The sequence below is a fragment of the Tamandua tetradactyla genome, chromosome 8 (assembly GCF_023851605.1).
Source record: "Tamandua tetradactyla isolate mTamTet1 chromosome 8, mTamTet1.pri, whole genome shotgun sequence".
Classification (NCBI taxonomy): Eukaryota; Metazoa; Chordata; class Mammalia; order Pilosa; family Myrmecophagidae; genus Tamandua; species Tamandua tetradactyla.
In genome coordinates, this window is record NC_135334.1 from 15,683,703 (window position 1) to 15,697,989 (window position 14,287).

At 38.4% G+C, this 14,287-nt stretch overlaps 1 protein-coding gene across 1 annotated transcript; it reads right to left on the bottom strand.

The window, feature by feature from the left end:
- Positions 1 to 10,227: 10,227 nt before the first annotated feature.
- Positions 10,228 to 11,163, bottom strand: LOC143643253 (putative olfactory receptor 10D4). Its single transcript, XM_077111999.1, has one exon. The coding sequence runs from the start codon at positions 11,161 to 11,163 to the stop codon at positions 10,228 to 10,230; it is 936 nt and encodes a 311-aa protein (XP_076968114.1).
- Between the last annotated feature and the right edge of the window lie 3,124 nt (positions 11,164 to 14,287).

Below are 14,287 nucleotides of genomic sequence, written 5' to 3' on the forward strand. Positions count from 1 at the left end.
TACACGTTGGCACTACTATATGCACTCCTGAGTATACCACAGCAGAGACAGGACATGAGAGATAATTTAGGAAAAGAGAAAGTGTCAAGGGGGTATGCTTGCATTACATTTTCAGCACACACCCTCTTATTATCCTCACAGCTACTAGAGAAGGGAATTTGACATTTTCTTCATCCCACTAAGGGACTTGATCAAGAACTCCCAGGCATTAACTTTAACCCCGGAAATTTTGTGCTGATAATTTGATACAAATTTTAGTTTCGTTTGAAGGATATGAAATAAAGAGAATTTCCTAGGTACAAGATATTGTGACTGCTCTTTGAAGTAAGTGTGGAGAAAATTTACGCTAAATCTGACTGAAAGTTGTTTGATGGGGAAAGAAATAGAGAAACATCTGCCTTTTTTTCTTATTTAGTTCGAGAACTGGAAACTAAATTGCTTATAGCTTTCTCACTCCCTTTTCTTTTTTCTCCTTCTGGTTTCCCTTAACCTAGATTTGTGGTTTTCTTTTTAAACTTTTTATTTTCCCAAAGCATCTCTAGTATGTATCTTTCCCTCCATTCTCCAAAGCCCCAAATGCTGAATGAACATAGAATTGATAGAGATAAGAAAGAACCTAATTTCGTTCTCCCCCATTTTAATTGCTGGTTACAAATGAAAACAAACTGTTACATTCCCCATACTCCATTTGTTAAAGATGTTCTGCCCTTGTTGTTTCACATACTGAAAGTTTTAAGATTTTCTTTATCTTAACTTGTTAAATTCCACAGCTTAGCCTTGGAAAATTTGCCTCTACTGTTAGCTAGCACTAGTAAATGGCATCTCAAAAAATGAAAGTTTCCTTGTCCCTTGTAACTGCAGAAAGAGATATCAGCTGGTATTATCAAGTCCCCTTTGATTAAATGAGAAATGGAAACATTCACAAAACTGAGTCTCGACAAAATGTACCGTACTTCTGATTTTGAATCTTATAAATTGTTACTTAATATAATACAAAGAAGAACAATTTATTGGATATGTTTTGTTGTCAGACATGAAAGATTTGGAGAAGAGGTAAGGAATATTTCCTCATTGGGGCAGGATGAACATACCTCATGCTTTTATATAATCCTAGGGGCCCTATGTATTTCTTGTTTAAAGAAAGATTTCACAAATCTTGTCTCTTTTATTTCACTTGTACATCGTAATGGGTGGCTATTGGGACTTTCTCTTTTCTTTTTTGCTCTTAGGAGAACATTAAGAGTCTAAACCAAGAGACAGTGGTGACACTCTTTCTCTTCCTTTCCACGTTCTCTTCTTATGCGCATACCCCAAATACTGTGAAATTTTTTTAAAGTAATAATTTAGAGGTTTTTCTTTTATAGTAATGAAGAGATATACTGGGAAAAGATGCCAGAGAATAGCCATATTAAATGGAGAATACAGGAAAATTAAAAACATGACAAGAGTTGGTTTGATAAGGCGATGTGCAGCTTCTGTTGTTGTCCTGCTACCCAGGCAAACAGACACACAGATTCTGATTATACATGACAAGAGACAGATAGTAAAAGAGCCTCTGTCAGACATTGTCAGTCACACAGCTGTTCAATAATCTGATGCGTGTTTTAAAGAGATAAGAGAAAACTGACTCACATTTCAATCCAATGTCCAAGACTTGACAAGAGATCTCATTTTCCATCTTATTATTAGTTATCTCTGAGGACATGTAGTGCCCCTCATGTCACTTATGATCAGATAATTTTCATTTCTGACCATCTCTGTGGTTGTGTATAGTACTTTTATTTTGTGCCTATATAGATTTTGCTACTGTAGACCCAGTAACTGTCATTAAGGATATCTGATTTCTTTATCCTTCCTTCAGTGGAGACAATTTTTTCCACTAAGAAAAGACTGACAGTTTTGTTTTGTTTTTTCCCCTAGTTGAGCTGTAGTAAAAGAAAGAATAAAGGGTGCAGGAAGTGTGACTTGAAGTTCTTTCATTCTGCTGCAGCTCTGTGTTCCTCAGGGTACAGCCCAGCTAAAGCATCAAGCTTCCCTTTTGCCTTGGTGGGTTGTCTTCCTCAGGTTTATGTTGGGAAAAGGAAGGATGTATCTACTTTCTACTTGGTTAACCCTTCCATATTGTACATACTTCCTGCTGCTACTGAACTCTGCACTGGCTGGCTGATCATTTCAACACCTGAAAATGGGGGTATGTGAGGATTCCTCAGCACTGAGCAACCAGCATCCTTTGCTAATCACATCGATCCTTCCTGGATATGTGACCTGCCCCCATTTTCAGTGCAGCTGGATCATGTTAAATATGTATTGTCCAATAAACAATCTCAACAACCAGATATGTGTAGATGGGGCACTCCAAAATCTGGGTTCGTCACTGGGTGCAGCTCAAATACACAGGCACAAGGACTTGGCTGAGGAGAGAAAAAAGGTGTATTTATGCCAGCAGGACAGGTGGAATTTCCTTCCTAAATCAGCCTCCTCAAAGGGATTTTTCAATTGACTTATATAAGTCACAGACAATGAGAGATAATTATCATATTAAAAGGTAACAGAGGTCTGGAGAACTTCAGTGGTTTATCTTAGCTATTTATTACTTCCTTCAGAATTTATATCCTCTGTGACACCAGAAAAGGTGCCTCCCAACATAGGGAGATAGATGAAAAGCTTATTCATCTGGGGCGATAGATGAAAGCTTATTCAAATCTGGGTGCAAACTTTACATTTACAAATTACTCCTTTGTGAGACTAAGCATTCTCATTTACAGCTTCCAGCTTTAAAGTTACATTTAAAGGCCATTTTAAAGGTTAGATTTGAAGGTTACTATTATATTTCCAGCTTGCTTATAGTTTTAAGAGTACATTTAAAAATTACATGTGGTTGTTCTGAGAATCCTTGTAACATTGAACAGAATTTAGCATCCTTAGAAATAGGTCTTGTTTATCATCAATTCAATGAATTATTTAGGCAGCAAGTGTGATTCTTTTGGACAACTGTTACTCTCCCACCTTGCAGTGGGGCAGGCACACTTCCCTTTCCTGTTTCTGAGGCAGTTTATAAGTTTAGCCTCAGTATTTTTGTATAGCTTTAGGAATTCATGTGTATCACCTCAGTATTATTGTTGTATAACTTTATGAATTTATGTGTATCCTGTGCGTATCACCTTATGAATTTATGTAAGAAATTATGTACTCCTAAAGTATGTAAAAAGTAGGGAGAAAAACAAAACGTCTGCAGTGTCCCTCTGCCCCTGGTCATGTCCACAGAGCAGGGGTCCATGTCCCATCTCACACAATGTTCACTGCGCGTTCCCACAGTGACTCCGGCCTTGCTTACTAGCCTATATAATCTGGAAACCAAGAATAGTCCAGGCTCAGACTTTGGAAAATGAGTCCTTTGGGTATGCATTTAAGCAACTGAGCCACGCCTCCTAGCTGAGGGCAGATGGCATCAGCAACAGATGAGGTTCACACGCCATTGGCTCATGTCCACAGCAATAGAACTAGGCACCTTCACCTGGCCAAGTTGACAACTGAATCTAACTACCACAAAAGGCAAAGCAATCATGAAAGAGAAACTGATGTCCAACACAGAGAAGTTTTTCGAGAATAAAAAATAATGTATGGGGTGTGAAGTTCAAGGGAACAGGCAATAATCCCCAAAATAACATTTCCCAAGAGAGTACATAATTGCGAAGGTAAGAACAAAAAAATAAAATAGCATCTCCAAACCGTAATGATTTACAGCACGGTAAATTCAGACATCATTGCGTGATTTCTCATTATAGAGGGAAGTCAAGAATGGAGTCCGTATCAGTGAAGGAACATAACAAAAGTTTGACATAAATCCCTTCTAGGGCCAAGAGGTAGAAAAGCTATACAGAGTTCTACTAACTGATATTTTGCATCAACAGTTCATTCATCTTTACAATATCTTTCTCTAAATGGAGGATTCCAATTTCAGGTAATCCTCATTAGCACTTTCCCTAAGGGAAAACTCTGAGTACAGTCTTACTTCTTTTTTTTTTTTCTTTTTGCCACTTGATTTAACCTTATAAACCTTCATAAAACCAACAAATGGCATTCTCCCTCACTTTACCGCCCTGAACAAGCATAACCATATTCATTAGCTTCTGCCTTGACTCCCAGAATCACACTGATCCCTGTGTTTATACCTCTTTTCATGAGATCTATAGACCCTTCTCTGAGACAAAAACTCATACTCACAGTAGGACCAAATGCTAATTTCTTCCTACTTCTAAATTCACCTCATTGTAAAGGAGCAGCAGGGATATTGGAGGACAAAAGTGTTGTGTCAGATAAAACATGTTAGGGCTAGTAAGTGTCATTATTTGGATCCACAAAATGGAAAAAGTCCCTCACAAAACACCTTGTGCAGGCTTTGATAGATATCCCAGCTTCTGATCATTTCTGCCTTAAAAAAAAAAAGAAATCTGTCCCCATAAAATAGAGCTTAAGTAAATTTGGTCTTCCCTTGGAAATTTTTTCTCTGTAGTCAGTCTCGTTATGGAAAGATTGATTATTTATTTTAGGAGTTTGGTAGTAATAAAACATTTAATTTTGGATGAAGCCTGATAATAATTTCCCAGAATATAAATTTTTTTAATTGGAAACAGAGACTGTTGCTGTTAGAACGATTCAATTGGCATGTGTCATAATATGATAGCTATGATCGTTTTATTTGATTCCCATCTTGTTTCTCCAGTTAAATTTTTAAATGCAATTTTATTGAAATATATTCACAAACCATATAATCATCCAAAGGGTACAATCACTGGTTCCCAGTATATATTTGCGTATTCATTACTACAATAAATTTTGGAACACTTTTATGACTCCAAAAAACAGAACAAAAATAAAAATAAAAAGAACACCCAAAACACCCATACCCCTTATCCCTGCCTATTAATTACTCATTTATTGTCCTTAATTTTTTTTTTTACTTATCTGTCCATATTCTGGATAAAGGGAGTATCAGCCACAAGATCTTCACAATCACATGGTCACACTATAAAAGCTAGATTGGTATACAACCATCTTCAGGAATCAGAGCTACTAGACTGCAGTTCAGCAGTTTCAGGCAGTTCCTTCTAGCCATTCTAAAACACTAGAAACAAAAAGGGAATATCTACATAATCCATAAGAATAACTTCCGGCATGACCTCTTAACTCTATATGAAATCTCTTAGCTACCGAAACTTTATTCTGCTTCATTTCTCTTCCCCCTTCTGTTCAAGAAGGCTTCCTCAAACCCGCAATGCCAGGTCCAGGTTCTCCCTAGGAGTCAAGTCCCATGTAGAGGGGAGGGCAGTGAGCTTACCTTTGGAGCTCTCTCCAGACAAATTTTAAGTTTCTGTGTATTCTGAAAGCACATAGATTTCTGAATGCATTATTTATTAACTGTCCATTATGTGTAGGCATTGTGCTAGATACTGAAGATGTACAATCCCATCGAGGTTCTCCCAACCTAGCTGGGAAGGAGAGGAAAGGGAACAAATGATTAAATTCACTGGGCTAGTTTTGTGCTAGCATATAATAGGTACTTACTAAGTATTATCAAATTCTACTGACATTCACATGAGGGAGGTGTATTATTTAGAATTAGTTCCAGGAAGTAATAGGCCCAATGTAACACTGAGGGGAAAGTAGTGTTTCTGAGAATTCACCTTGTATCTGTTTTTCTTACTCTCTAACATCTGCTGCTGAAGGAAGTCCACTGTTGACAATATAAATAAGCTGCAGAGACACAGACAAGAAATCAGTGTCTCGAGGTTTGGAATTACAGAGGAGAAGCTGTATGGAAGGAGTTCTAGATTGAAGAATTTAGTAGTGCAAGATCAAACATTCTTGCATCCACAGCACAGTGTGTTTGAGAGACCAGAACTCAGTTTCACACATCTGGAGCTCAGAGCATGAGAGAAGGGCCTGCAGAGAGCAGACCATGAAGGCCTTCTAGGATATGCTATGAAGTTTGTGCTCGTACTGGAGGCAGCATAATTACATGGAGTTTTAAAAAATAAATAGGAATAAGTGTGGACAGAGAGCTAGAATCAGGAGAGAGCAGTTGCAAGGATTCCATTTAGAGGTTCATAAAATTGTGTTCAGGGTATGAAATGAAGAAGTGGTAATTTGGAGGGACAATGGATGATGTTGAAAAAAAATTGTTAAGAAATAGAGTAGGTGATACTCAATGGCTGACTTGCTAAATGGGAGTGTGAGAAGATATAGATGTGGCCTTAGTTTCTGACTTGAGTATCCTGGTGTGGTGTGAATCTGGGAGTGGAGTGGAGGTGCTAATTTCTCTTGGGTAGTACCTTCTGTCATTTAAGGTGACTCTGATGACTGAGGAGAATCACTTTCTCTGTTGTGTGTTCACTATCAAACTTAGCTTGACATGCACTTGGGAGTATTTATGGTGTTTCTTTATATATATTAAGCTGGGGTTAGGAAGCATTTTTGATGAAGTGAATGATCTATATTTCATAAGTCCTTCCATTCACCCATAAGTAAATTTTCCTATGTGAAGCATCATGACCTTGAGGATAGTATAATGCAATAATGCATACTGAAGGAGCCTAATCAATCACCATTCTACCTGTTTCCTCATCTTAGAGTACTAACAATTGATGAATAAACATAAGTAATCAATGGATGATCAAACTATATGGATTTTATTACTGATAAAGCTGGATTAAGACTATGAGACAATATCCTGCTTCTCTCCCTTTAAAACATTGAAACCAGAAACTCCTGGAATTGCCTCCCTTTCTGCTGGGGGGAGAGGATAAGACCGGCTTCATTCAGCTCATTGCCAGGCTACTGGCAATTTGACCAGAATGTAAATGGATTTAATATCAAGGTCACAAAGCACTCAGCCAAAAATGCATTCTGTAACCTATTTCTCTTCATGAGTTATGTGGAGCCCTGGTATTCATTATAGCTCAACAGAAGAAGCTGTAAAAGGAGCACCCCCAGTGGTGTTAAAATATGTCAAATAATTTAATGCCAACAAAATGAAATTGTATATGAATATCAACTCTGAGTATGAATCTTTCTTATTATTACATTTTTGGAAGGATATTAAAATGAAAATTTAATATGCCCTCTTGTACATATATATATATATGAATTACAGTTACAAGAAATGAAGAGTATGAAATTCTACCCTCCAGAATTTCATATCTCTTATTCTAAAGCTGAAGCATTATTCAGAGACATGTTTCCTTCTTTTGAGCCTAAATTCTGGGCTCTTTCCTGATAGAAAGGGGTGAGACTCCTCTGTTTCCTGTGAACTTGAATTACTCCTACAGGAAGGGTCTTAATGTCTACATTCCCAAGTGGAAGTATGTGATTTTCACAATACCAGCCTGTTATGTAAAAAAAAAAACATTAATAACAGAAGCAAATCCCTAGCCATCTAACAATATTCCCAGCAGAAGAGTCTTCCTAAGACTCCATACATGTACAATTTCACCCCAACTGCTGACACAGTCAGACACTATATGAAAGACTGAGTGGTTTCTGGAGATAGTAGGATAGACAGAAAACATGAGAGAAGGGAGAAATCTTGACATCAGCCCTGTCCGGATACCAGTCATTCAGGCTGTCAAGTCCACAAAACATGAATTTGAATGAAAAATTCAACAGTGAGAAATACTGCTGGCGAAGAGTTTTATTATGGTATCAGGCTGCCATATCCTGGAGAAGAATCCACGATTGATTCTTCTTCTCTTTGGTTGAGGAATTTCAGATATTTCTGTCTTTTGCAATATTCATATATTTGCAGTGTGACAATCCTAGTTTCCAGGTTTTACTTAAGGCTCCCCTTCTCCCTTTAAAATACATTTCTTAAAGGTAGGGCCATGCTCATTTTATTAAATTCTGTACCCCTAGCATCTAGCCATTGTGCATGAGATTAATTAATGTGTTGAATAAAATACACAGTGTAAGTTTAATCTATTGATTTCGATTTCTTTTGAGCCTTGTGTTTCTGTCACACCAATTGTGAATGAAATATTATCTTTCTAACTTCCCTTCTAATCAGGGTATTCTACATATGTAACTCTCTAAATGCTTATGTCCTTGTATCACCCTCAGTCAAAATCTATACAGAAGTGATTTGCTCTATGGTTGCTTGTATAACACTGTTTCACACACTATTTGCTTTCCACCCCCTGCGACTGTTGCCAACCACTTAAGTGAGTTTCAGAAAGTTATTTCATATCATGTGCTCAAAGGTGATGACATAAGGAAAACTGTGAAGATTTAATATGAAGATGTTCATGGGAAAGCCACTAGGTTTAAGTCTCCCATAAATAGTCTGTGTTTTATTGTACCAGATCATTTGACTTCAGGACTTCTGGCTCATACAGAGTACAGGACAATTTTGTGTTGTAGAAAATGTAAAATTCTAAAACAGCACTGAGTAGTATAACAGTGTAGCTTGACACCAAGTGTTAAGTGATATTAATAAGGAATTCCTGTTGTGACTCCCCAAGAATTCTGAGGAACTAATTCCTTTGCTGATTCTATAGCAGCTAGTCCAGGAATGTACTCAGACCAGAAGCCATGGGCTGCAGAGTCTGAGAGCAATAGTTGAAGAGTTGTGTATGTCAGAGTTCAGTGTGTGCTCTATCCTTGAATCATGCTATGCATTTGTACAATGCTGAGATGAACGAGGTAAATCTGGCCCAGGCTGAGGCATCAGTAGCACATTTATGCAGGAATAGCCTATGGGCTGCAGTAGTCTGAGTCTGAACGGAATTGATGAGGTTCTCAGAGACTTTGATGCATTCTAGTTACTCATTCCTATAGGATAAGAAAATCTCCATGTCCAATGGTGAAATTTAGGTCTGGGAACCTTATGCTTTCTATCTTAAAAAAAAGTTTGCGGAACTCTCTGGAACATTCCTTTCTTTTTCTCTTTTTTTTTGGCATGGGCGGGCACTGGGAATCGAAACCGGGTCTCCGGCATGGCAGGCGAGAACTCTGCTTGCTGAATGTTTTTTTTTTTAACTTCTTTTGTTTTTATTTTATTATTATTATTATTATTATTTTTACATGGGCAGGCACCGGGAATCGAACCTGGGTCCTCTGGCATGGCAGGCAAGCATTCTTGCCTGCTGAGCCACCGTGGCCCGCCCCCTTTGTTTGTATTTGACCTTAGTGCATTATTTACTCTCTACTTCATTCCCTAATTGACTTAAGATTTATTAGCCTAACTAAACAACAGATTAGTAAAATATGAAAACAAAGTGCAAATGTTCAGAAGAATGAGAATGTTTGTATAAAATCACGTAATTTCTATAAATGCAAATGACCATTTTTTTCTCAGTATCCTGCAACATTGAATAGATAGGAAGCAAAATATAGATCTTATTATGAGAAAGGGAGAAATATATTCTTCCCTATGGGGACACAAATTTATTATTTCTACCTGAATTTAAATGATAATTCTGTGTTTTCCATGAGAGACACAGAGATTCTTCAGTGTTCTCATCTGGTAAAAAAAAATGCAGTAATATATTTAAACTTGATTTCTTTGAACACCTTTTACAAAAATTGAGGCCATCACACTAAATGGAACCTAATAATTTTAGGAGCTTATGAGAATTGATTCACATTCACATCCATCTATGGTATGATCATGCAAGGTGAGATAACAGAGTGTCTCTGCAATTCATTCCCAATAGATGAAAAGGTCATATGCACACTAGAGAAACCTTACCTTGAACATTAAGTCAGTTTGAATTTTATTATTTGTTGGCAGAAAATTGGAGGTATTCTCTCCTAAAAGAATCTGGGATTTCGATATTCTCTATTAAACTAAGCTTAAATGAATTTTTTTCTTTCCATTCACTCTTCCTTCTAGATATACATGAATAAACTTTAACTGAGACTCTGAGAAAGCAAATACGCTCTCCTAATTTTTCAAGTATTTAAAAATCTAAGGAATATGTTTGGAGGATATGGTGCTGGGAGAGAATCCATACACAAGAATCAATTCAATGCCTCCAAAACTGCTTTATGAATTTATTTGTTTATAAAATATAGGGAAATATAAAAACAGGAATGTATTTTAAAACTTAGTAAGTTTAAGCAGTAGTCTGATTCAGAGTACATTTCATTTCAGCATGCCTTGAAATCTGCAGATGAGATTTGTCCTAAGAGCTGGAGAAACAACCTTTGCTCATCAAAGCTTAAGCTTTTTCACTTATTCTCCAGGGAGACCCCTCTCTTGGAAAACACATTCTTCAAGGCTGATTTTACATCCCTATTCCTCAGGCTATAGATCAGAGGGTTCAACAGGGGGGTGACAAGGTTATTCAATATCTGAATTATAGCACCAAGCAAGGCACTGGGGTTAGGCTGTAGATAGATGACGATTATTGGTCCATAAGCACAAAAGATGGCAGTGATGTGGGCACTGCAGGTGGAGAATGCCCGTTGCCTGCCCACTGCTGATTGAATTTTTGATATAGCGATCCCAATGCGAGTGTAGGAAACAAGGATGAGGGAAAAGCAAATGAGAGACAAAAGGCCAACGTTTGTAAAACCTACCCTCTGGGCTAGAGCTGTGTCTTCACAAGCTAGAGGTAAGACGGCAGGTATGTCACAGAAGTAATAGCCCACCTTGTTAGAGCCACAGTAGGGTAACTGGAAGGTGAGGGAGGTGAGGATAATAGCGTGGATGCAGCCACCCATCCAGGACCCAGTGGCCAGGGTGGAGCAGACTCTGTGATTCATGATGACCACGTATCGCAAAGGATAACATATGGCCACAAAGCGGTCATAGGCCATCACTGTGTACAGAAAACACTCTGTGCAGCCCAGGAAATGGTAGAAGAATAGCTGGGCCACACATCCCTGAAAAGAGATAACTCGACTCTGTCCTGAAAGGTATAAGAGCATCTTGGGAGCAGTTGTTGTAGAGAAACCCAGGTCAAACACGGAGAGGTTTCCCAAGAAAAAATACATAGGCGTATGAAGGCGAGAGGAAGAGATGATAGCTGTAAGGATGAGTGCATTTCCCAAGAGGGTACACAAATAAAATGAGGAAAACAGGGGAAAAAGGGCTGTCTCTAGTCCCTCTGTCTCAGGGATTCCCAGCAGGATGAATTCAGTCACCATTGTGCGGTTCCTCATTTTTTGTGGAAGCACCAACTCTCGGTTGTCTGTGAAAAGAAATGTGTGATTAAATTTAGCACATATTTAAATTTTCTGTGTTTATATCAGTGAAACAGAATAGCAGCACATGATCTAGATATTTGAATATAAATACAAAAATCTGAGTCAGAGTAGTGCTTACTGATGGAACTGTCATGGCTTCAGGTCTCCCATCCTGGACTTCCCTCTGCAGTGTGTTCTCTAATTGCAGCTGTCACTCATTAACATTCTCTCCAAGAAGGCTTACGTTGCCAAAGTATTTCAAATGTATGAATATTCGTTCTTGATCTCTTACCTTCCATTCTTCATATGTGCTATTAAATGGCATTATTCCAAATGCCACTTTGTGGTTCCAAATGGACAAATGTAATTACTTATGTATACAGTGAGGTCTCATTCCAAATTCTTAAGACAGTTTGGTTACATTAACACTCAAAAATACATTTATGATCATGTAAGTCACAAATACAAATTATACAATTCCTTTCCTGCATCTCTTCTTAGATGTTAACAATGAGAAACCAGCCAAAAGAGGCATCTTAGATAGCTCTGAATGAAAAAAAAAATTGCATTAACAGGGTGGTATGTTCCCAAGTCATTCGAATCTGGTGCACATAAGTAACTCATAGCCTCCATTTAAGTTGCCAAAGTCTGTAATTGTCTAACCAGATCCAAGTCAAACAGTGCCCTAATTTTATGGAAGCAGAAGATACGAGGGTAGGGATTGAAGAGACTCCTCTCAATTCCTATATTTTGAAATGGCCTGCTATCTTTTTAAAAATTGTTTTAACTTTTCCAACATGAGATCCTTAAATTACAGGTCAACCTGGAATCCTACTGCCTAATGACTTATCTATATCTAATCTATATCAATGTTGTTCCTTCTTGCTATTGTCAGGGAAAGGAGAGAATTAAGAGCAAAATTGAAAAGCAAAGGACAAAAGTTACACACTTGCATGTCACACAGGAAACATAATTGGCTAGTGCTGTTAAATGTTGCTTTGCTTTTCTTCCCTGACAGAAGGAAGGAACTCTTTTCTACCTAGATCCCCAACAACCTTCAAACTGCACGGAAGTATCCTGAATTCTTCTTTTTCAATAACTTTCGAATAGAGTGTAACTAATCTAAATGTGCTTCAGCTCCCTTACAGTAATTTCCTCTCTGACTCCAGAATCACCACAATCCCTAAATAGGAGATTATAAATGACCTTGGTCTTCCTTTGGGTATTATTCCCCCTATTTGGGAATCTCATTGAGCAGGGGAATAATTAACTTGGTATAATTGGACCTTAGGTAAATGTGTGTGTGTGTGTGTGTGTGTGAGAAAGAGAGAGAGAGAGAGAGAGAGAGAGAGAGAGAGAGAGAGAGAGAAAGAGACAGAGAGATAACCTGATTAAAGGTGAAATCTTTTATAATTTCCCTTATGAAAATATACTTCAATGGAATAGTCATTTGCAAAAAAATTCATTTTACACACATATCATACATATTTCTTGTGCGTTTTTATATGTATCAATTTTTCATGTGAATGTGTTGCCTTAATAAACAAATAAATTGTGTTATTTTACTATACTGTGCCAGTTAGGGTAGATCTATCACGAACAATAGTAATTGGGGAGCTCAATGAATAAGAGAAACCGATGAAACACTGAGCCCAGGAAGGATGGGAGCTGACAGCTCCAGGGACCTCAGCCCTAAGGTATGGGGCAGCCCCAGAGCAGAGAGCTCAAATGACTCAGCCTCAACTGCCTTCTGTGTCTGTGTTCTCCCCTCCCCCAATCAAGATTCAAATCTCACTTCCTTGACTGAGTCACATGCCTACCCTTAGGACCAGAACACAGGGTACAGTAGACTGGAGATAGGCAGTTCCACAAAGAAGAAGGGAAAGGAATATTGCTGAAAGAGTGGGGGACATAATAGGGAAAGAGGCCATCATCTGAAATGTCTGTCTGTCTTATAAGACTTGGTATCTGTTAGAGCCCACAAGTTAAACATCCAGGGTGCCCAGTGAATATTTTTTTCCTGGGGGAAGGATGACCAACTTCTTCAGTGAAGGCATTAATTCACCTGTTTTTTTTATGCATACATGCATTCATTTATTCAGCAAATAATGGAACACTTTTTTTTAAATTATTCATTGCCACAACCAGCACAGCTCAGTGTCAGGACTGAAGGGAGGTGACAGGGAATTAAGAAAGAAAGAGAGAGACAAAGATAAAGCTGGGACCAGGTGGGCTCTGAGCTCTGATGGAGCCTCAAAGACCCCAAGAGGTTCAGCACTGTTTATTTTATAGGGCTGCTGAGGCAAAGACAGTAACAAACGTATAACTAAAGATTAGGGAAGGAGGAAGCAGGCTTAACCATCTACTTGGTTCCCAGATGAGTCAAAAGTTACACAAGTTTCCTAAGGCCTCCTTCTGCCCCAGACTCAAGCAGCTTTGCAACACTTTAGTCTTTTCAGGACAACAGGTGCCTATTCCCACAGAGACAGCTTTGCTTTATCTCTGCCATGAGCATGTGACCTCTGTCTCATCCCTGCCCGACAATTCACTATTGCTTATGCTCTAGGAACTACTGATTTGCCAGGAGAGAATAAAGAATGTGGGAGGCATTAGACATACTCCTTCTGTTCAGTCTTATTTTAACCTCATGAAACTCTGATGGAGTCTTCCACAAACGAAGGAAGTAGGGATCAAAGAAGTTCAACAACTTGCCTGAAGTCATGGAGTTCACCCTGGAGGGAGCTAGGATTTGGCCTCATCCACAGAACTCTGAAGTCCTTGCTTTTGCAATACCACGTGACCTGGATAAAAGCATCTGGCTGTACAAGGCATAGTTGTATCAAAGAGGAGGGACTGATCAACTTTGCCTGCTCTAGGGGCATCATGGATAATTTTATAGACAGGCTATGTCACAACAGAGTCTTAAGAGTTTGTAGAATATTCTCAATAGAAAAAAGAGACGAGCACAAGAGACTTATCAGATTCAGGAAGGGCAGGTTAAGATGTGGTAGGGCTGAATGGACACTGCTGTTTGGGCTGGGAGAGGCAGTGTGGTGGGAGCTGAGAGTTGAGAGAGTGGACTGGAATGCCAGCTTTTTTT